The sequence below is a fragment of the Bos mutus genome, chromosome 11, assembly GCF_027580195.1.
Source record: "Bos mutus isolate GX-2022 chromosome 11, NWIPB_WYAK_1.1, whole genome shotgun sequence".
NCBI classification, from domain to species: domain Eukaryota; kingdom Metazoa; phylum Chordata; class Mammalia; order Artiodactyla; family Bovidae; genus Bos; species Bos mutus.
The window spans coordinates 99,111,325-99,135,961 of NC_091627.1; the positions used below are offsets into that span (position 1 = coordinate 99,111,325).

The 24,637-nt window shown below is 43.6% G+C and overlaps 1 protein-coding gene across 2 annotated transcripts in view; it reads right to left on the reverse strand.

The window, feature by feature from the left end:
• The window catches only part of SLC9A2 (solute carrier family 9 member A2), a 91,103-nt gene that overhangs the window by 53,937 nt on the left and 12,529 nt on the right, over positions 1–24,637 (reverse strand). The window contains exons 2-4 of one of the 2 annotated variants that reach the window (XM_070379868.1): positions 20,705–20,915; positions 8,385–8,848; positions 960–1,210 (exon numbers count right to left, since the gene is read on the reverse strand). In XM_070379868.1, the coding sequence (XP_070235969.1) occupies positions 960–1,210; positions 8,385–8,792 (659 nt within the window). In that variant the 5' untranslated portion in view covers positions 8,793–8,848; positions 20,705–20,915. The remainder of the gene's footprint in view (positions 1–959; positions 1,211–8,384; positions 8,849–20,704; positions 20,916–24,637) is intronic. The other variant, XM_070379867.1, reaches the window with a different exon arrangement.

Consider the following 24,637-nt stretch of genomic DNA (forward strand, 5'->3'; position numbering starts at 1 on the left):
ATAAACAGTCCATATTCAAAGCATCACGGGAATCAGACTGCAAAAGAAAACTCCAAGAAGAACTAGACCCACGTTTACAACACAAACCCTAAACATGGATAGCAGACCCCAGTAGAGAACCTGGCATGTATTAAGCTGTAAATAAATATTCGTCAAAATTAAAACCTTTAAAGGCATTCTATTACAAAGCATTTCACACTGGCCCTCTACAAGTTATGGCCATAATATAATAGGTTTATTTTTGGAAGCTGCAAAACACCCACGCCCAACAAGTAAACTCTGTCAAAGTGACCCTCCTAATAGGCTAACATTGGACCCAAATGTAACCATTCTTCAGCTACTTGTAGAGCTTTTTGGAAACATCCTTCTGAATCAGTTAGTGGGTGACACACTAGCTAGTGGATAGTGGATAACTAACTATCCACTCTTGCTTTATAACCATACTTCTTTCAGCTCAAAGGCCAGGATGGTGTGCCTTATTCATTGAGTTTTGCTTTGAATGATGTAAAGCTATAACCTCAAATCGAATATATCACACAGAGTGAAGATTTTCTACTACTAATGTTGTTCAAATGAATATACAGAAGCAATTGCAGAACTCCAGACTCAGCTTGGAAAACAACCTTGTTGGAGTAAGCTGACCTGGGCAACACTAAATGGTCATCAGACTCAGAAAATTCTTGGTGCCTCACCATCCGCCCCAACACTTTCTCGTCATATTTCATGAGACCCAAGAGGTCACTTGTAAGTACTGTTCCATGTCAGCACTAGATTACTTTAGTACAAATCTGGCTGACCTATACTTTCATTTCTTTGACGCAAAAAGTAAGCAAAATCTACTTTTAATTTTTTCTTAAAAGAATTCAAGAGCATCTACTCTTTTTACATAACGTGTAAAACATAGCTTAGAACACATGAATTCCACGAAATGCCATCGTGTGCATGAGTCAAATACTTACGCCATGATGCCTGAGAGATGGAACATCTCGGCCGTGATGTAGGACAAATAGCTGTACAGGAAGACGAAGAGCGGCTCGATCACGCGGATGTTGTGTGTGAAGCGCGTGGTAAACGCCGCTATAAAGCCCAGGAAGATGCCGATCAGCACCCCACCGATCCCCACGACAAAGAAGTTCGCGATGCCAGCAAACACGTCAACGGTCTCAATGGTCTTCATCTGGCAGAAAGACTTGAACAGGTTGTACAGGACCTGTGGGAGACGCAGAGGGAGGTCAGGACCTGCCAACTTCCCCATCATCCACGCAGCCCCTGCCTCCTAATAAGGGCGTATCTTCTGTGCTCCAAAGTGGACGACGAGTGGGAGCGACTGGGCATCTCTTTATCTCACATTTTAACAGTACATTTAATTGTTGTGTTTAGTTGCTAAGTCACGTCCCACTCTGCGACCCCACAGACTGTAGCCCACCAGGCTCCTCTGCCCATGGAATTCTCCAGGCAAGCATATGGGAGTGGGTTGCCATTTCTTTCTCCAGGGAATATTCCTGTCCCAGGGATCAAACCCACATTTCCTGCTTTGGCAGGTGGATTCTTTATCACCAAGCCACCTGGGAAACCCGGGCATTCAATAGCTTTAAACAAAAAGTGTTGATGAAAGCGTGTCATCAGGAAATCTATTTTCAGACGTAAGAGAGAGGAGACTTCAAAATTATTTATATGACTTACTCCTAAAACATTATTTTTTAGACCCTAAAAGATTATTTTAAAAGATTTGGTCACCCTTCAACACGCCCTGCTTGTGTTCCCAATGCCCGATGAGGACTGTGTCACAGAGAAAGCTTGTGGGTGTCGGCTGTGAATTCAGTGACCTTTCAAGGCCCCCTTGGGGGGTCAGTCTGCCCATCCATAGTGGTCTCTTCCCTGAAGACATCCTCCCGCTCTGTCACTGAGGTCCTCCCTTGGTCCCTGCCTCCCTGCCCCGCCCACCCACATACCTCTTAGGAAACACAAGACCTGATCAGGTTTTCTTAAAAAGGCAGCAACCACTGCATGTGCGTGTGTGTGTGCTGTAACTTCATACACATCTGTCCTTCCGAAGTGATGGGACTACACTGGTGCTCAGTTTCTGAAAAATCTACAGTCTTTCACATAGTTTAATTAAGTATTCCGAAATAACAGGCATTCACACCTGTTTTCAAACATGTTTCTAAGGATCACTGAGCACACGGCACTGGAAACAATGCCTCACTCCTGAACATTTGGTTTTTTTTTTTTTCCACAAAACCAGCAAGTGACATACAGATGGGCACATGCTCTGCTTCTTTTCGTTGTGATGTTTGCAGCCAGAATCTCCAGGAAAGTCAGCTGATGGGACATGGGGGCAAAGACCTTAAGGGTACAGTCCATGTGACACCTTCCCTGGGTTTCTGAGAAACTCAGAATTAAACCCACTTATCCACAGGCAGTCAAAATACCAGAGGCGATACCAGAATCCAGGTATCCCACCTCTGGGTCAGTTCTTCAATTTTAACCACGAGAATGGAGGCAGAGACTCTTCTAATCAGGGTGTATCCCAGCAAATAGCCATTTCACTCTTTTCCTCCTCATTTAAGGTCCTTTATAGCCTACACTTTACAGGTTTCAGGGAACTTTTCCTCTTTCTTATGCCATCATAGGGATTTCCCTGGTGGCTCAGTGGTAAAGAATCCACCTGCCAATGCAGGAAACACAGATTCTATCCCTGATCTGGGAAGATTCCCTGGAGAAGGAAATGGCAACCCACCCCAGTATTCTTGCCTGGGAAATCCCATGGACAGAGGAGCCTGGCAGGCTATAGCTCATAGTGTTGCAAAGAGTCAGATACAACTGAGCAGCCAAGCATGCACACAAGAGAAGAAACAAGCAACTTACAAACCCAAGGACTTAAATATCCTGAAAGATTATCCTTTTCCAGGAAGGAGCTGGCTTCAAGTCTTGCTGCTTCCTACTATCACCCAGAGCCTGCCACACATCAGATTTCATCCACATCAACACACCATGATTGCTTCCTGAGAGTGGATCGGAGATGCGCTGTATTTATCCATTGCTTCTAAACAACCAGGCCAGAAGCTGACGGTCACCTGCTTCCCGGGGTGAGGGACAGCTTTCCCAGGTGCCAGCTCTGCATGGACAGCCCCCCCACCCCGGGCCACTCAGGCTCTGGGGTCTGTTCCCAGGCGCCATGGCTTCCTCTGCCCTGCTGCCAGCCTGCACAAGCAAACTGCATCACTCATTTGTGCAGTGCTTCCTGGAGCCACCACAAGACTCACTTCCTTTAAATACTGCTATTCCATTTCTCGGGTTTCCCTGGTGGCTCAGATGGTAAAGAATCCGCCTGCAATGCTGCGGACCTGAGTTCAATCCCTGGGTCAGGAAGACTGGCTGGAGAAGGAAACTGCAACCCACTCCAGTATTCTTTTCTGGAGAATCCCATGGACAGAGGGGCCTGGTGGGCTACAGCCCATGGGGTTGCAAAGAATCAGACACGACTGAGCATTGTTCCATTCCCCACTCTCCAATTTAAAATCGTTGGCTGCCTGACTCTGGGAAGAAGGCTGAATATGTCTGATGCATTTCTATTTTTGTCTGCACCATGGCAGCATGTGGGATCTTAGTTCCCTAACCAGGTATCGAACTTGTGCCCCTGAATTGGAAGAGTGGGATCGTAACCACCGGACCACCAGGGAAGTCCCCACCTGATGCATTTTTAAAAAATGCATTATAACACCTGCAGTCTCGGACAGGGTCTCATTACTGCTCCACAAAGCACAGTGTAATTATGCACCCCTGCCCCTGGCTTCTCTTGGCTGAAACCCAGCCTGCAAACCAGGGGAAACTTTATCTGTCTCCCATGGCTCAGCTGAAGCTGCTGTTCCCCTCTGGCCTTTCTGGACTCCAACAGTCCTTGCAAATTGTCTTTCCCTCTGCCCTCCTGCATCGCAGGTGACCCCCCAAAGCATTCAGCATCTGGAGACGAAGCTTCCTGTGTTGTTGGTGCTGTCTCTCAAATGCTGACCTCATTTTCTCTGAGGAATGAGAACTTCCTTGTGCAAAGAACTTGTGACTTCTCCTCTTTCAATCTCATCTCCCCACCCCACCCCATCTAGACACCGAAGATGTCTCCAAAGGAAGTCAGGTGCTCATTCCTAAGGATTAACTCACTGGCAACACCCTAAACTTCCCCAAGCGATTCTCCTGGCAGCCCCATCCATCACGATATTTAATGCATATTCTGTATTTCATATCCCTGTAGGTTTTCCAAAGTGTATGGCTGAGTCACGGGCTCCCCACGTTCAGTGAGCTGGCAGAAGCTCCTGTTTGATCATTCAACTTCCTCGGATGCTGGACCACGTTAGGAGAAAGTATCTTAGGTAGAGACATTACCTTGACAACGAGAGAGCTTTCCATAACCTCCTGCCTGTTGTACACTGAACCTGATACCTAGCGATCAGCACAAGATAAAATTCTTTTAGGTACAACCAGCCATAACCCCATGGTGAGTGCATTCCAGTTAAATCTTTTCATTTTACCACAAAGGAATCTATACAGAAAGGTGCTTTTGAAGCTATAATTTATATACAGTATATGTATACATATTACATATGTGGCTACAATTATGTCTCTAGCTGGTCTGTGCAAAGCTGACCTCAACTTGACAACTGTATTTTTAGAAAACTGAAAAGCCAAGAGTGCCTGTTTGCTCAATTCTGAGATGGGCTAATGTGAAAACTGGGTACTTTCAAATGTTTCTATTCATTGTTATTATTTTAAAAATACTTGTATATATTAACATTTGATATGTTCTGTTTTGAGTCAGTCCTTGTGCTCAGTCATGTCCGACTCTTTGTGATCTCATGGACTGTAGCCCACCAGATTCCTCTGTCCATGGGATTTCCAAGGCAAGAACACTGGAGTGGGTTGCCATTTCCTGCCCCAGAGGATCTTCCCCACCCAGGGATCAAACCCACATCTCCTGCATTAGCAGGTGGGTTCTCTACTACTGAGCCACCTGGAAAGCCCCCAACATCTCTGCCTCAATTCTTTAAGGATACCTGACTGGGACGCAAAATTGTAATTTTGTACATCATTTTCTAATTGTTCCTAACACCTGGTTAATTCAACCTACTATTCAGCCAGCCCACCTTCTTCTTCTGTTGTGTTCACAAATCCATTCTCTATATCTGTGTGAGATCTGATTCTTTTTTTTTTTAATTTATTTAATTGGAGGAAAACGGCTTTACAATGCTGTGATGGTTTCTACAATAGAAAAACGCAAATCAAACACAATTATACATATATCACCTCCCTCTTCAGCCTCCCTTCCCTCCCCCAATCCCAACTCCTCTAGATCATATTAGCACATATTTATGGAATCTAGAGAACATACTTGTGGACACAGTGGAGGAAGGAAAGAGAGAAAGTAGTATAGATCTGTATCACTATCATGTGTAAAATAGAAAGCTAGTGGGAAGCTGCTGAATAACACGGCGAGCCCAGCCTGGCGCTCCATGAGGTCTGATTCTTGACACACTCAAAGACTAGACCACTGAGGTGACTGAATGTGAAATCTCAAAAGAGAAAGGACAGCAGTGTAAAGAAGTGGCAGGTCATCCTGAAACAGACCTGATGATGCTCTCCTATTCCTAAAAGCAATGCATCAGGATACTATTATCTCTTGGTGAGGTTTTCTATACACTAAATAGACCCAAGATTGTCAACTAAAATTTCCAGTCTCCCTGGTAACAGTGTATACATTGAACATCAGTCAGCAAGGAAAGCGTGATGCCTCCAGAAATTAGAATGAGTTATAAAACATCTTCCGGAGAAGGCAATGGCACCCCACTCCAGTACTTTTGCCTAGAAAATCCCATGGACGGAGGAGCCTGGTAGGCTGCAGTCCATGGGGTCGCTAGAGTCGGACACGACTGAGCGACTTCACTTTCACTTTTCACTTTCATGTATTGGAGAAGGAAATGGCAATCTACTCACTCCAGTGTTCTTGCCTGGAAAATCCCAGGGACGGGGGAGCCTGGTGAGCTGCCATCTCTGAGGTCACACAGAGTCGGACATGACTGAAGCGACTTAGCAGCAGCATAAAGCATCTTCATCATTAGGGCAGTTTCCCACTTAAAATTTAATACTGGTGAGTGAATGACTAACCACTATTAATGAATAATGGAATAAATGAAGTGGATTTTGTTACTTGAATGAGGTGACTTCACTGTCTCAAAATAGCTCTCAGCTATTCTAAAAATGATGAGATGGTTAGACAGCATCACCAACTCAATGGACATGAATTTGAGCAAACTCTGGGAGACAGTGAGACACGGGGAAGCCTGGTATGCTGCGGTCACTGGGTCAAAAGAGTCAGACATGACTTAACAACTGAACAACATTCTAAAAATGGGGTTTCCTTAACAGAAAATTATTTTTACATAATAATATCCACACAGAGTTAATGAATAGCCTTAAAGGTGATATTTTATTCAGGTCAAGGGTGTGAATACAGGTTAACAGAGAACAATGTTGGTTTCTATCTTAACTGTTATTTGGATGTCATATTATTGTAAACTTTAACTGAATTATTAAAAAGATAGTCTCAGTTTGCTTCTGAAGCTGATCACAGTAACCTATCTTTAAAGAGCCGATGCCCCGTGACCTACACACAGGATACTAAATATTGTGTGCGTGTGTGTGTGTGCGCGCACACACGCTCAGTCGTGTCCAGCTCTTTGCGACCCCATGGACTGTAGCCCACCAGGTTCCTCTCTGTCCATGGGATTTCCCAGGCAAGAACACTGGAGTAGGTTGTCATTTCCTTCTTCAGAGGATCTTGCTGACCCAGGGATCGAACCTGTGTTTCCTGCATTGCTGGCAGACTACTGGCCACTCTACCACCTGGGAAGCTCAAACATACTAGAAAAGATATTATTTAAAGGACCCTCTCTCCAACTCAGATGGAGGGACTCTTTCCAGGTACTCTTAAGTTACACATACACAATAAAACTGAAGGGAACTGATTTTCTTTCCTTGTAATCTATGTGAACTTTTAAACAAATCAAGAATGCCATTTTAATGATAGGAACTAATAGAGGGGGTAAAATAACCTACTTAACTTACTTAAATACACTTTACTTAATATTTCCCTCAATTTTCCTATCTGCAAAATGGGAAGAATACCTATTTCATAGGCTGCTATAAAAACTCTGGACACAAGATATAGATTCACAAAAGATTACTGACTCTGATCCTATCACCATCTCTGCTACAGAACCCTGGCTAACATAAAACAGCATCACCAACATTCACTGACTGGTTAACATACCCAAGGTCACCTGAGCGTCCCTGACTGGTGGAGGAGCTCTGTGCAGCTGTGTGGGTGAGGAGAGAGGCTTCTTGCCTGAGCTCGGGAAGCAGGTCAATTCTGCTCACATTAAGCTCATAAGAGCCTCTGACTCTAATTATGTATCAATTAGTGAGAATTAAAAACAATTTGCATTTTCTGAATTAATACCCACCTACGGAAAAATGAGGACCCAAAGTCTGCTGGCTGAGTAGGAATAGGAAGTGAGTTGGGTAACAAAAACTTTGCTTCAAATCAGGAAATAAAAAACACAGCATCCACAGATGGAGAGCAGCACTCAGAGGGCTTGACCATTTCACTTGTACAACACATGTCACAGGCTTCTCTGGTGACTCAGATGGTAAAGAATCTTCCTGTGATGCAGGAGGCCCAGGTTCAGCCCTTGGGTCAGGAAGATCCCCTAGAGAAGAGAATGGCTACCCACTCTTGAGTCCTTTGAATTATGATCAAAGACCATTGTTGTTGAAACTGCCAGTGAGAAACCCCCAGGATACACAGCTCATAGTCACGGTGAAGCTCCTCTGGCAGCAGCAAAGCTGTGCAAACAGGATGAGCCACACAGCTGGTGTGATCCAGGCAAATGAAGATGAGGTGCCTTTATATAATCACGAATAAATCGTTGTTGTTGCTATTGTTGTTTAGTCACTCAGTCGTGTCCAACTCTTTGAGACCCCATGGACTGTAGCCCACCAGGATCCTCTGTTCATGGGATTCTCCAGGCAAGAGTCCTGAAGTGGGTTGCCATTCCCTTCTCCAGGGGATCTTCCTGACCCAGGGATCAAACCTGTGCCTCCTGCATTGGCAGGCAAATTCTTTACCACTGAGCCACCCGGGAAGTCCATGAATAAATAACAAATAATAAAGGTATTGAGAATTTTAAGACAGTGAGAACAGAGTCTGGAACCAAGCAAGGGGCCCTTCCCAGCACTAGGGCTGGGGACCATTCAGATGCCCACTCTGTGCACAGGACCAGTAGGTGGGGCCCCTGCCTGGTGGAGCAACACTGCAGGAGCTTGTTACTCACCACTGTCACGGCATCGTTCAGCAGGGACTCTCCAAAGACCAGGATGTAGAGCTGCTCGTTGACGTGGATGTTCTCAAAGACGGCAAGCACGGCCACAGGGTCCACAGCCGAGATTAAGCTGCCGAAGAGGAGATTCTGGAGCAAAGTGATGTCACTCAGGCCAAAGGCTTCGATCTGGCAGATCCCGAACAGCGACACCCCAATGCCAATGGAATTCCAGAGTGTGCCGACCACAGCGTACCAGAAGATGGTGCCAATGTTCTCAAAGAACGGGCGGGTGGGCATGAAATAGCCCGCGTCCAGCACGATGGGCGGGAGGAGGTACAAGAAAAACACATCAGTCTTCATGGCCGGGGGGGACTTCTCATCCACTCCAAAGATAATCCCCCCTAGCAGAATTCCCACCATGATGAGCAGGCAGCTCTCAGGCACTATGGTGGGAAGCTTGTGATACAGATGGAATCCTGTTCAGGAAAACACAGGGACAAAATTTGGGTTATACAGGAATTATGGGGACTTCCCAGGTGGCACAGTGGTAAAGAATCTGCCTGCCAATGCAAGAGACTCAGGAGACGCAGGTTTGATCCCTGGGTTGGGAAGATCCCCTGGAGAAGGAAATGGCAACTCACTCCAGTATTGTTGCCTGGGAAATCCCATGGACAAAGGAGCCTGGTGGGCCATAGGGTCACAAAAGTATCCCTATGTAGGTATCTTAATTCACATAGCAATCAAATATACATTTCTTAAAATAAAATTGCAACATGTAACAGAAACAGTGAGAAAATACCATTTTGATCAGACACATCAACAAGCTGCTATTACTGCATGATAATTCTAATGGACAAAGAGCAAATAAGAGAATTTAACTCTAAAAATAAATAGTATCAGTGTAGACCTAGTGAGGACCAGGGACTCCCATGGCCATGCAGCAGTGATGAGCAGACCCTCAGTGGGCAATGGAAACGAAGTGGGGAACTTGAAAATCTACGCCTACCTGGCAGTAATGATAAGGTAGCCCTTCCCCATCATACCCCCACCAGAGTGGTGCCATAAGAAGCCACCTAAAACAGAAGGTATAAATAAGACCTTTGGTCTCATAATACCCCAAATGCCTGTGTTCCAACAGGAAGTCATTCATCATACCAGGAACCAAGAAGATGGCAAGCTGAATAATAATAATTTTTAAAAAGATACCATCATAATGGCAGAGATGTTAGATTCATCTGACAGAAACATTAATACTGCCATGATAAAAATGTTGCATGAGTAATGACAATCACACCGGAAACAAATTTAAAAAATGGGAAGCCTGAGAAAAGAAATTTTAAACTTGAGTAGGGAAATACATGATACAAAGAAAAACCCTATGGAGATTTTAGAATTGAAGAATATAACAATTGAAGTCTTTAAAAATTAAATTGTATTGGCTCAAAAGCAGATTATTAATAAACTGGAAGTATGAATTAGTAAACAGAAAAGAATTAATAAACTAGAAGATCAAATGAGAGAAATTAACCAATCTGAATGACAGTGAGAAACAGACTTCTTTTTTTTTTTTTAACGTGAGAGACCTGAAAATCTGTAGCAAAAGACCCAACATTCATGTCATTAGAGTTTCAGAAAGAGAAAAGGAAAAGGGTGGAAGTGGAAAACTACTCAAGAAATAATGGCTAAAACCTTCCAAAATTTGGCCCAAAATACGTGTGCTTAGTCGCCCAGTTGTGTCTGACTCTTTGTGACCCCATGGACTGTAGCCCACTAGGCTCCTCTGTCCATGGGGATTTTCCAGGCAAGAATATTGGAGTGGGTTGCCATGCCCTCCTCCAGGGGATCTTCCCAACCAAGGGATCCAACCCAGGTCTCCAACATTGCGGGCAGCCACCAGGGAACCCAGGGCATAAAATATAAACCTACAGAATCAAGAAGATGAGTGAGACCCATACAGGAGAAACCCAAAGAAACCCACTTCCAGAGAAAGTATACTCAAACTTCTGAAAATACAGAAGAAAAAAAATCTTGATAGTAGATAGTGAAAGGACACCTTACCTATGGGTGAGAAAACAGAATTTGAGCAGATTTCTCTTTGAAAATTGTTAAGGCACAAGCATTAAAAAATAGTGAAAGGACACCTTACCTATGGGTGAGAAAACAGAATTTGAGCAGATTTCTCTTCGAAAATTGTTAAGGCACAGTGTTAAAAAAATAAATGCCAACCCACAATTCTATATCCAGTGAGACCACCCTTTGGTAATGAAAAAGAAATCAAAACATTCTCATTTGAAGAAAAACTAAGAAAAATGTGTTGCCAGCAGACCTGCCCTAAAATAATGGCTAAAGGAAATCCTCAAAATGGAAAGCGATGGAATTTTGGAACATCAAGGATTAAGAAAACAGAGGGAAAGAGTGAAAATGCAAGCAAATTCAATACGTTTTCTTTCTCCCCTTGAATTTTCTAAATTCAGCTTGGCCACTGAAGCCAAAATTACAACACTGTCTGATGTGGTTCTCAATGTATATAGAGAAAATGTTTAAGACGACTATAAGTGGGGAAAGTAAAAAAAAAAAAAAAAAAAAATTCGGGAGAAAGGTTTCTACACTCACAGGGGTAAGTGATAACAAGAGTAAGCTGTTATTAGCTATATGTATCTACACTTTGTAAATATATATATATATGTATATATATCAATATATGATATAATACTTGGAGGAATCACTAAAAAAAAAAAAAAGCTATACAAAGCTCAAAAACACTATCAATAGATGGAAATGGAGTTACAAAAAGTGTTCAAGTAACCCACAGGAAGACAGAAAAAGAAAACAGAGAGATAAAGAGCAGAGAGTAAACAGAGAGGAAAAAAAAAAGTGGCAGATTTTTAAAATCTCAAACAGCACAGACACACCAATAGTTACCAAAAAATGTAGGTTATCTAAATGCATCAATTAAAAGATAGCTGTGAGCAGAATATAATAAAAAGCATGACCTAACCATATGTTGTCTTTAAAAAACTTTTACTCCATATGCAGTGGGGTAGGCAGGTTGAAAATTAAAGAATGAAAAGAGTTACATCATTACGTGTTAGTCGTATAGTCAGTCATTCAGGGTTAGTTGTATACAGCTCTTTGCTGTATGGGCTGTAGCCCACCAGGCTCTTCTGTCCATGGGATTCTCCAAGCGAGAATGCTGGAGTGGGTTGCCATCTTCTTCTCCAGGGGCTCTTCCCGACCCAGGGACTAAACCAGGTCCCCTGCATGGCAGGCAGATTCTTTACAGTATAAGCCACCAGGGAATACGTCATAAAAATATTAATCAAAAGATCAAAAGAAAATGGGATTGGCTAATATCCAATAAAGTAAGCTTCAGAGCAAAGAAATTTCCCAGAGACAGGGAGGGACATTGGATAATTATAAAATGGGTCAATCCACCAAGAAAACATGGCAAGTCCAAATGCATATGCACCAAACAACAGAACTATAAAACATACGAGACAAAAACTGATGGAATTGAAAGGACAATTAATATACTTCCTCTCTCAATAATTGCTAGATCAACAGCCAACAGGATCTAATCCTATAGAACAGAAGTCCCCAACCTCTGGGATCTAATGCCTGATGATCTGAGGTGGAGCTGATGTAATAACACTAGAAATAAAATGCATAATAAATGTGCATTGAATCACCCCAAAACCATCCCCCCGTCCTCAGCCCGTGGAAAAATTGTCTTCCAGGAAATTGGTCCCTAGTGCCAAAAAGATTTTAGACCACTGCTACAGAAGACCAACCAACAGAAGCAGATAGATACACTTTCTTCCCAAGAATCCACAGAGGATATACCAAGACAGAACATTTCCTGGGACATAAAAGCAAATGTCAAAAAAAATAAATTTAAAAGAACTGAAATAATATAGAATATATTCTTTGATCACAATGGAGTCAAAATGGAAATCAGTAAAATATGGAAAATAAAAAAAATCTCTAAACTTGGAGACCTAACAACTCACTTCTAATTAATCTATGGGTCTCACACCCACCAAGATGGCTATAATCAAAAAGACAGAAAATAACAAATGTTTTTGTGGGTGTGGAGAAATCAGAACCCTTATACGACAGTGAGAATATGAGTTGTGCAGCCATTTTGGAAAATAGTCTGCAAGTTCCTCAAAAAGATAAACAAAGACATTACTTGACCTAGAAAATTCACCAATAAGTATGTAAGGATGAGATGGTTAGACAGCATCACCCACTCAATGGACATGAATTTGAGCAAACTCAGGGAGATAGCTGAGTACAGAGAAGCCTGGCGTGCAGCAGTCCATGGGGTTGGGTTGCAAAGAGCTGGACACAACTTAGCAACTGAACAACAATCACTTTCCTACTTCCAACTTTTCTGTCTTCTTTAACCTTTAACTTTTCTCTTTTATTTCCCAGTGGAATGCACGGCCCACTGGTTTATATCTGATTACACTAAAGGTTTATTTGCACCTGTCTCAATTTTGTTAAGGTTGTATGAAAGTGAAAATGAAGTTGCTCAGTCGTGTCCAACTCTTTGCAACCTCATGGACTGTAGCCGACTAGGCTCCTCTGTCCGTGGGATTTTCCAGGCAAGAATACTGGAGTGGGTTGCCATTTCCTTCTCCTACACTGTAAAAGTAATATCTTTACTGTCTCCAAACACAAAAGAGCAAATACTGCATGATTCAACTGATATTGACTACATTAAACAGTTGATTTCATGGAGACAGAAAGCAGAATAGAGGTTACCCAAGGCTGGGAGGAGAGAGGCGAGGACTCATTGGTTGACATGCAGAGTTTCTGCTTGAGAAGATGCAAAAGTTCTGGAAGTGTGATGGTGGCACAACATCGTGAATACACTTAATGTCGCCAAATTGTAACTAAAAAGGTCTAATGGTCAACCAAGTGTCAGAGGCATAAGAAGGACGTGCTGGCCTCTCGATGGCCACCCCAGCACTGTTTGTATGCACAGGGTCCTTATTCAAAGGGTAAAACATGAAAATGTCTCACACACAAATTCCATAACAACTTCCCATTTTCATCAATGGTAAGAGTATGTCACCATGTGTGCTGACTTATTTCTCTCTTTGTAACATGATCTCACTCTGAGAATGGCACTCATTTTGATTATTATTACGTTGAATCAATGCAAAGAAATAGAGGAAAACAACAGAATGGGAAAGATTAGAGATCTCTTCAAGAAAATTAGAGATATCAAGGGAACATTTCATGCAAAGATGGGCTCGATAAAGGACAGAAATGGTATGGACCTAACAGAAGCAGAAGATATTAAGAAGTGGTGGCAAGAATACACAGAAGAACTGTACAAAAAAGATCTTCACAACCCAGATAATCACGATGGTATGATCACTCACCTAGAGCCAGACATCCTGGAATGTGAAGTCAAGTGAGCCTCAGAAAGCATCACTACGAACAAAGCTACCACTAGCTACCAACTGGTGATGGAATTCCAGTTGAACTATTTCAAATCCTGAAAGATGATGCTGTGAAAGTGCTGCACGCAATATGCCAGCAAATTTGGAAAACTCAGCAGTGGCCACAGGACTGGAAAAGGTCAGTTTTCATTCCGATCCCAAAGAAAGGCAATGCCAAAGAATGCTCAAACTACCGCACAATTGCACTCATCTCACATGCTAGTAAAGTAATGCTCAAAATTCTCCAAGCCAGGCTTCTCCAGCAATACATGAACCATAAACTTCCAGATGTTCAAGCTGGTTTTAGAAAAGGCAGAGGAACCAGAGATCAAATTGCCAACATCCGCTGAATCATGGGAAAAGCAAGAGAGTTCCAGAAAAACATCTATTTCTGCTTTATTGACTACGCCAAAGCCTTTGACTGTGTGGATCACAATAAACTGTGGAAAATTCTGAAAGAGATGGGAATACCAGACCACCTGACCTGCCTCTTGAGAAATCTATATGTAGGTCAGGAAGCAACAGTTAGAACTGAACATGGAACAACAGACTGGTTCCAAATAGGAAAAGGAGTATGTCAAGGCTGTGTATTGTCACCCTGCTTATTTAACTTATATGCAGAGTACACCATGAGAAACGCTGGGCTGGAAGAAGCACAAGCTGGAATCAAGATTGCCAGGAGAAATATCAATAACCTCAGATATGCAGATGACACCACCCTTATGGCAGAAAGTGAAGAGAAACTAAAAAGCCTCTTGATGAAAGTGAAAGAGGAGAGTGAAAAAGTTGGCTTAAAGCTCAACATTCAGAAAACTAAGATCATGGCATCTGGTCCCATCACTTCATGGGAAATAGATGGGAAAACAGTGGAAACAGTGTCAGACTATATTTTTGGGGTTCCAAAATCACTGCAGATGGTGACTGTAGCCATGAAATTAAAAGACGCTTATTCCTTGGAAGAAAAGTTATGACCAACCTAGATAGCATATTCAAAAGCAGAGACATTACTTTGCCAACAAAGGTCCGTCTAGTCAAGGCTATGGTTTTTCCAGTGGTCATGTATGGATGTGAGAGTTGGACTGTGAAGAAAGCTGAGAGCTGAAGAATTGATGTTTTTGAACTGTGGTGTTGGAGAAGACTCTTGAGAGTCCCTTGGACTGCAAAGAGATCCAACCAGTCCATTCTAAAGGAGATCAGCCCTGGGTGTTCTTTGGAAGGAATGATGCTAAAGTGAAACTCCAGTCCTTTGGCCACCTCATGCAAAGAGTTGACTCATTGGAAAAGACTCTGATGCTGGGATGGATTGGAGGCAAGAGGAGAAGGGGGTGACAGAGGATGAGATGGCTGGATGACATCGCTGACTCGATGGACATGAGTTTGAGTGAATTCCGGGAGTTGGTGATGGACAGGGAGGCCTGGTGTGCTGCGATTCATGGGGTTGCAAAGAGTAAGACACGACTGAGCGACTGAACTGACTGACCGACTGACTGAAGTTGAATACACAACAAATTCCAAGTAACCCTAACTGTCCCAGACAATAGACAAAACTTCATGTAACATGAAAAAGTCTGGACCAGAGGTTGCAAACTGACAGGCCATGGGCTATCATGGCCTTCAGGGCTATTTTGTTTTGTTCATCTGATGTTCTAAAATATTGAGCTAATATCTGGAAATTGAGTTTGCAGGTAGAAATTCTCTTGTCTGGTTTATCCTGGAAAATCAGCAGACTGGGCCCTCTGTCCCTCACCCATATCAATGTGTTCAGGGGGACAACTAGCTTTAGCCAAGGCAAGTAGTGGCCCTCCAGCTCACCTGCCAGCTTCCCCTATCCCTGCCTCCCTATTCACATCTCACCAGTGCCCTCCCTACTCATGCACCACTAGGGCCACCCTGTCTGCCACCTGTCAACAGCTCAATTCCAAAAGTCAGTCTTAAGACGCAACTAAGACTGTAATGAAGATGAGGTTGGGAGGGGCCAGGGGAAACTTTTATTCTATTTCTCCTCACTGTTCTTTTTAGCCATGGGTGCAGGCTCAGTTGCTCACTCATGTCTGACTTTTGCAACTGCATAGACTGTAGGCCGCCAGGCTCCTCTGCCCACAGGACTGCCCAGGCAAGAATACTGGAGTGCATTGTCATTCCCTCCTCCAGGGGATCTTCCTGACCCAGGGACTGAACCCATGTCTTCTGCTTGGCAGGCAGATTCTTTACCACTGAGCCATATGGGAAGCCCATATGTATGTATATATAAAGACTATTATTTCTCTGGATTTCAAGAAAAATCACAAATTGAAAACAATAACAAGCTATTCCTTCAAATGACAGAGTTCTTCGGCCCCAACCTTGGAGGTGCCTGGGAGGAACCAGGCTCTGACCAGGGCTAGGGTGGCCAGGAAGATGCTCCTGGAACTGGATCCCTTGGATCACAGGTCCTGGGGGTGCGGGGCTAGCAGACACACCCAGGGCCGGGGGGGTGCCACGCTTCTGCTGCCCCAATCAGTCCAGGGCAGGCAGGTCACAAGGGAAGTTCTCTGGGCTGCTAAAGTGGCTAAACCATGGTGGTGAACTCAGGAACCACAGGGCAAAATAAATAGTCCACTGATACAGCCCCCTCATTCTGTGCCTTGTGGTATTTCTAGAACCCTCTAGAATCTCTTTAAAATCTATTCCAATGAAGGGACAAGCTTGGGCCACATCTGCTAGAGGGCTACCTCTGTAGTCCAAGGGGGTCACTCTTTGTCCAGGAACTGTCCAAGAGACTGACATGAAAGAGACAGCTAATAGAGTCTATGTAAAGTACACATTTTATATACTGATCTTGTCAAAAGCAAATTGATCTCTTCCTTTCCAAGATAAGAATTGTCCTTGAAGTTGGAGGAAAGAGAAGACAGTAAAGAAATGGTAAATAGATAAACAAATACACACACACTGTACTTTTCTATAATCCTATTTCTCATTTCTCACTTAGAGTTATTCATGGTTTTGAATTTTATATTCAATTGTTTACCACTAACTAGTTTTCAAAAAACCGAAACCAATTATGTACTTGAAAGCCTTGATTACTTCCTGCCAAGGAAGTAGATTACTTAGAATGCCCTGGTAATGGGTCACATTCTCCTTTTTGAAGCTACAGCTGGGAGGGGACAGGGGGATGGGTCCCAAGGATGTTCAGTTCTTGCTATCAGCACACTCAGGGTCTAGGACAGCCAACAGAGGAACAATGTGAGGCTTGTATCATATCAATTCGGCAAAATACTCTGTGAGCAAAATGCAGTCGAGGTGGAAGACACAGCCCGCACCATGCAGACAGCCTGGAGACGACCACCCCACAGCCCACTTGGCTTCCCTGGTGGCTCAGCAGTAAAGAATCCACCTGCCGATGCAGGAGACACGGATTCGATCCCTGACGTGGGAAGAGCCCCTGGAGAGGGAATGGCTACCCACTCCATTTTTCTTGCCTGGAGAATCCCATGGACAGAGAAGCCTGGCGGGCTGAAGTCCAGAGTCTCCAAGAGTCGGACACGACTGAAGAGACTGAGTACACAGAGCCCACCAAGGCAGCAGCTCTGCCCCAGGAAATAAGTGACACTGGACAAAGTATTTCTGCAGATGCAATGCCCTGGGATGAAATACATGCCTCCCAACACCAAGTAAACTGATCCAGGGAGTTTCTAACACAGCCAGGTAGGAAACAGGATCCCTGATGGCAAAACGCTGAGTGTGAGCCCTGGCCACACTGAGTATTCCTATTTAGACAAGTCTTCAGGTTATGTTTCATGTGAATCGCAGCACTAAGTCATCACAGAACGTGCTCTGCATTCATTCTGCCTGGCCCACTTACACTGTATGGCTATGAAGCAGATCCCAAAGCCCTTATTCTATGCTGGGCATTTTTTTTTTTTAACATTTATTTACCGGACTGTGCCAGGTCTTAGTCATGGTATATAGGTTCCTCAGTTGCCGCATGCGGGATCTAGTTCCCCAACCAGGATTGAACCTGGGCCCCCTGCATTGGGAACACAGGGTCTTAGCCACTGGACCACCAGCCAAGTCCCTCCACATCTTTAATTTTACTGAGTTTCATCTCCTTGTGACTCTGGACCCTCATCTTTTCTCTTTTCCTTTCTCTTCATTTTCCATTTCAGTGATAGAAGGGGGTTGACCAAGAAAGGATCAGGTCTGAAAAAATCATTCTGATGGTAAAGACTTTCCAGTGTGCAGGGATTGTGTAGGGGGAATTTCAGAATTCAGGGACTTAGTAAGTTCTGGTGACTGTTTACAGAACAGACCCTTTGCAGAGCCTGCTAGACCGGAGCACAGAGGGAGGAAGCTCTGGGCTGGGGGAGAGGTGATAAGATTCTGTAACCTAGATTCAAAACTGTCCGTGCAGGCCAACAGCTGAAAGCAATTTTTATTTTAACCCCCGTGGGTTAGATGTTAAATCCTGGCATTTGTCTTTCAGCCCATGTGTTAGTAAATGATTGATGCTGCTTTTGGGTTTTGCCGTTTGCCCACTGTCATTGTTAAGCTCTACGAGGCTATTCAGGAAGCCTACCCCACCCACCCAACCACCTTGTGCCCGGGTTTTATTTTCTGTTTGGTTTTTAATCCTTGAAGAGCCCGCCTTCTAAATAAACTGACCACTTGCTTAAAATAAGTAGATCAAAGGGTAGGAAAGGAATCCACAATTGCCAGTAATTGCTCCCTGATTTCATTTTTCAATCAAGTGGTTGCTCATATTCAATCACCAGTGATTTGCATGGTGGGGACCTATGGGTACACTGGAGCCTTGGGCTAAACTAAGAGACTTCCCTATTTGGTAAATTACACTATTTTCCAAACCATCTAGAATCATATAGCACGTTCATCTACTTTGCCTCCTCTCTGGCTTCGGATTTTTATCAGCTCTTTGCACAACCAAGTGTCATACCATTTGCCTTTCATTGCAAAGACCGCCAGGGTTTCAAGGAACATCAAGACGTTTGCATCTTAAGGATCCTTATGTAGAGTCTTACCGCTCCACCTTCTTCATATATTATGTTTCATCAAAATAGCAGTCCAACCTACTAACACACTGAGGGGGGAAATGGAAGACTGGAGTCCTGCCAGTGATGCACTTTCGTCCACAGATTTAGAATTAGCAACAACTCCCCTGGTGTCAGGGACTTCAAAACTCAGAAGTGAAAACAGCAAGATCAAATGAAAAAAAAACAGCAAACAAACAAAATCGCTGGGGAGTGAGTGAGGTCATTCAATACATACATTAACTATCCAATCAACCAGTCCTTTCGGCAAAACCAGTAGCACTCTTGAGAGAGGTTAAGAATAAGATAAAACACAATAAAGACTTCCAGGAAAAGCAACATGGATGATAGATATGAAACAACTGAAAATATAAAACAATGTAGACATCCTAAGTTTTATCTCTGAACACACCAAGCTCCACAGAGGTAGACAGACACAAAGATACATGGTTTCCATCTCAGGAGACTGTACCCTGAGGAGGGAAGGACACTGAGTCCAGCCTAGCCAATAAACAGCCATCTGTCAGATAGTGACACAGAGCTCTGCAGAAACTCAGCCGGGGCCACAGGGCGCAGAGGGACTGGGGCTGGAGCTTGCGTGCAGGCGTATGTGTTTTCTAATTCCCTGAAAAACATAAGCTCAAGCTAGAGGCAGCATCCTCCCTGCCTTCCAGATAGTTCACCAGAGAAGTCTCAAAGAAGGATGCTCATTCTCCCAAGTGAGAACAGCTGGTACCAACGGTATCCTTCCCCATCCAGCACAATGGAAACTCCAGTCAGATAGGAAAGAGGGGGCTGGGCTGGGATTTCTCATCGTTCCTCCTCCTCACCATTTTAGTGTTTTCTTAGAGAAAATGTACACTCAGCCAATATGCGATTCTGCCTGAGGATGCTGGTGATAGAGAGGGTCGTGTGCACGCTAAGTCATTTCAGTTGTGTCCACCCCTTTGTGACCACATGAACTGTAGCCCGCCAGGCTCCTCTCCATCTGTGGAATTCTCCAGGCAAAAATACTGGAGTGGGTTGCCATGCACTCCTCCAAGGGATCTTCCCAACCCAGGGATCGAACTCACATCTCTTTATATCTCCTGCATTGGCAGACAGGTTCTTTACCATTAGCACCACCTGGGAAGCTGAGAGAGGGTCGGTGGGTGGTTTTAAAATTGCAGTAATGACTCTGAGTAGCACTTTGTTTTAAAACTCTTTCCCATCCAGATTTCTAAAGGAATACTATTTGTATTTGTACAAATAGTATTCCTTTAGAAAGGGACTTGAAAATACGCTGAAAAAACATGTTTCCCCTGCCCGTGTGTGAGCAGACTTGTCTAGGGACCTTGATGACACTGTAGACCCAAAAGCTCAGGGGGTGTCAGGAGGAGGGTAGGGAAGACAGGCTGCTGATGCAGAGAAGGGCTCACCTGACCCCTGACCCTGGGCGTTGGGTTTCAAGACAGGAACCTGGGATAAAATAAAGAATTTTCTCTTTCCTTGCAAATTAGCTTACAAAAGCAGCATGATGGTTTTTTAAGGATAGGCAACATTGGACATTGAAATACACACAATTTAGAGAGAAACCTACACATAACACCAGCACCTGGAGACAGGAATGTCTAGGCAATCTGACAACTGGCTACAGAACCACTGGACAGAGAGACCTCTATGGCGTAACACTGAGGCTCCAGAGAAGGAAACAGGGCGTCTGCTCTCATACAAAGGCCAACCACATCTCAAGGTCTCTCAGGGAGCAAGTTTTCTTAAGTGGATAAACTCTGTCTCAACAACCCAATCAGGAAGCTACAGTAAGTCTACATACAAACTGTCAAGTTGTGAACTTCCAAAGATGTGAACGTACGTATGGTCCCAGCAAGGAACCAGAAGCTGTGCCATTAACGTCAGGCATGAGTGAAACTGCAGCTCGCCCTCCGTCTCCTGTTGCTGACGATCCTTCAGCTCTACCATCTCCCACCTCCTCCAGTCAGTGACTCTTCTTGCCTGTTCTCTCGATGCCAGCCTCTGGATGCCAGGTATCAGGCTGTTACAATGGTACTTTTCAAGGTACTGTACTGTAAGATTAAAAATGATTTATTTTTTGTGTTTGTTTTTTTATGTATTATTTGTGCAAAAAGCATTTATAAAGCTGTGGCAGTACAGTACTGTATAGTCGATTGTATTAGTTGGGTGCCTAGCCTAACTTTCTTGGAGAGAACAAACTGGGCTTATGAACGCTCTCTCAGAATGGAACTTGTTTGTATGCAGGGGACTTACTGTACTGTCATTATCTACAGATGAAATAACTGAAGTTAGAGAGGTTCATTAACTCACCCCTAAATCCACAGCTAGTAAGTGGGTGCACTCAGGTTTGGGGCAACAGAGCCTAAGGCACCACTCTGAGCTGGTGCAATAATAGCAGATGCATTGTAAGTGGGGTGACTGAGCGAACCACCATACAAACTAGTATATTTGAGAAGGAAAGGGCACAGAATTAAGACATGCGCTAGGGCAACAAACAAACCACGGACAGTTCAGGACGGATGATTCCCTTCAGGACCACGTGATTAAAGTGAGCAGAAACAAAAGCATCTCTAAATATTACTTAGTTATTTAAACAACGATTGTTTATTGAGTACCTACTATGAGCCAGACATTGTTCTAGACAGGGAGTCAGTAAGTAAACGCCCTTCCTGCATGACGCTTACGTCCTGAAGTGTCGTTTACATGTGCACGTGTGCAGGTACATGTGTACGTGTGTCTGATTTAGTAAGTATGTATGCATTTGCAGCGGTGAAACAGATTCAACATCTTTTCTCCTGTAAACCCGTTGAAACAGAACTTTGTCCTATTAACATTTACACGGTGGCTCAATTTATATGGGTTGAACCTCTAACCTATGAATCTCTAACATGTTAAATACATATTAATAAATAGCTTTTATTCAGAGACTTCACATATTTAAAGAAATGTTCTACTCTTATGAAATTCTTTTTTTAAAATTTTTTCTATTGGAGTATAGTTGCTTTACAATGTTGAGTTAGAGGGGCTATATGTACACACACACACACACACACACACACACATATATCTCAAAAGGAGAAGCAGGTAACAGATCATGAGATGGTTGGATGGCATCGCCAACTCAATGGACATGACTTTGCACAAACTCTGGGAGGTGGAGGAGAGCCTGGTGTGCTAGTCCATGGGGTCACAAAGAGTTGGACATGACTTAGCAGCTGAACAACAATGTACACATATAGCTGATTCACTCTGCAGTACAGGAGAAACTAAATACATACTTCAAACACACGTTCAAATTCTACAATCCCTGAGTTAGGAGGTGGAGAAGGCCAGACCAAGATTCAGTTAGGGAGGTGGAGAAGGCCAGACCAAGATTCAGGAAGTCTAGACACACGTTGAGGAATTCTAGACACACATCGAGGAATTCTAGATGCAAGTTGAGGAATTCTAGGGTTACGGGGTCTGCCTTGTCGTAGTTTTCTATGCTAACTCAGCAGAGTCACCATGTGTCACACTAACCTTAACTCTGCAGTCACAACTTGCTTTCATGTATCATTTCAGTTGGTTCCCCCAGTGATCCTCATTACTGTCTAATTTTACAGTGAAAATCTCAGACAGTCCACATGAGATAAAAAGTTCAAGCGGGACCTCAGTGCAGGTCTCTGGGTCCAGGTTAAGGTTGAATGAAACCAGGCCAGTCAAGACATTCTGGACACCATGGGCAGATTTCCAAACTTCATAGCCTTCTCCACAGAAGGCAGGCTGCCAGGGCGAGACACAGGGGAGTGCCCAAGTACACTCCCCATGAACCCACCTCTCCCATGTAATAGCTGTGACACCTAAGCTCTCTAAACCTGTTTCCTCACCTACTTTTTGAAACTGGGGATCGTAATGGTGCCTGCCTCCAAGAGTTACTGTGAGGATTAAAGAGAATACTGGGTGTAAAGCACCTGACTCAGATTCCTGGCATGAAAAAAGGCTCCATCGTGAGCTATTATGACTCCATGAAAGAGGCCATCATACAGGGCCTATCAGCCTCTCCCATCTCCACCCTCTAGGCCACAGGGGAAGACACTGCCATGCTGGGGTGCGTAACACAGCTCAGGTGTCCCAGCCCACGCATTGCACGAAATAAGCTCACGAATCGGGAGTCACAGGACCAGCAGGGGCAGGATCTCAGGAATACGGCAGAGGGGTGCTTCTTGGTCCTGGGCCTCAATGAGGAATGTCCATGGTTCACAAACCCTTTAAGTGGCCTCAGAGTGCTTCCAATGCAGGGCGAGTATGTGTATGTACTCTGTTTCACTATCAGTCAAAATTGCTAAGTTCAGTTGTGAATTTCGTTTCTCTTTCCTTGACACATGAGCCTCTGTAGGCCAATACTAAGGAATAACATGAAATTCACCTTTAAAATATGACTTCTGTCCTTGTTGGTTATCTATGTTATTAATATATATAGGAGTGCGTTATCTGTTAATCCCAAACTCCTAATTTCTCTCTCCCCCGTCACCCACTTTGGTAACCGTAAGTTTGTTTTCTATGTCTGTGTTTCGTATAGTAGTTCATTTGTATCATTTTAAAGATTCCACACATAAGCAGTATCATATACTTATCTTTCTCTGTCTGGTTTACTTCACTTAGTATGATCATCTTTAGGTTCATCCACATTGCTGCTAATGGCATTATTTCATTCTTTTTTATGGCTAAGTAGTACTCTATTGTGTGTATGGACCACATTCTTTTCACCCATTCATCTGTCAGTGGACGTCTAGGTTGCTTCCATGCCTTGGCTATTGTGAACCGTGCTTCAGTGAGCACTGGGGTGCATGTATATTTTCAAATTATGGTTTTCTCCAGATATATGCCCAGCAGTGGGGCACATGGTCACTCTCTAGTTTCCTAAGGATCCTCATACTTTTCTAGATAGTGGTTGCACCAATTGTACAGCACAGAGAACTATATTCAATATTTTGTAATAAGCTATAAGGGAAAAGAATCTGAAAAAGGATATGTGTGTGTGTGCATGCTCAGTTACTCAGTCCAGTCTGACTCTTTGGCAACCCCATGGACTGTAGCCCGCCAGGCTCCTCTATCCATGGAATTCTCTAAGAAAGATACTGGAGTGGGTTACCATTACCTCCTCCAGAGGATCTTCCCGACCCAGGGATCTAACCCAAGTATCCTGCATTGACAGGAAGATTCTTATCGTGGTGCCACCAGGGAGGCCCACGTGTGTGTATATAACTGAGTCAATCTGCAGTACACCTAAAACTAACACAACACTGCAAATCAACTATACTCCAATTAAAAAATCAAATTGAACTAAATTTGAAAATATGATTTTTTCATGACCACAAGGAGAGCTTGTAGAGGGATTCCCATGCCCTTCCCTGGAACTACTGGAGAGAGAAGAACACACACATCTTCAAACAGGAATGAATCTATAAAAATCAAGATCAGAAAGCCCTTGGACACCGATGAACAATGTGCAGGACTGTTGCAGGAAGTACATCAATTATGACTCATTACATTTAAAAGATGTAATTGCAAGAGAGTAAGCTGTAATTGTGTATGTCTCATTTAGCATGATAAGACGCCCATGTTCACACAGCTCTTTAATATAATGAACACATGTTTCTCTTGGCTTGTTTTCTTTTGCTGTAAAAAGTAAAATCTTTGTTACGAATATTTTCCTTCCCTACAGAGTCTTTCACGTTATCCCTATGGAAATATTAAACAGCCGGAAGCAGATATAGATCCCTACTTCTATCCT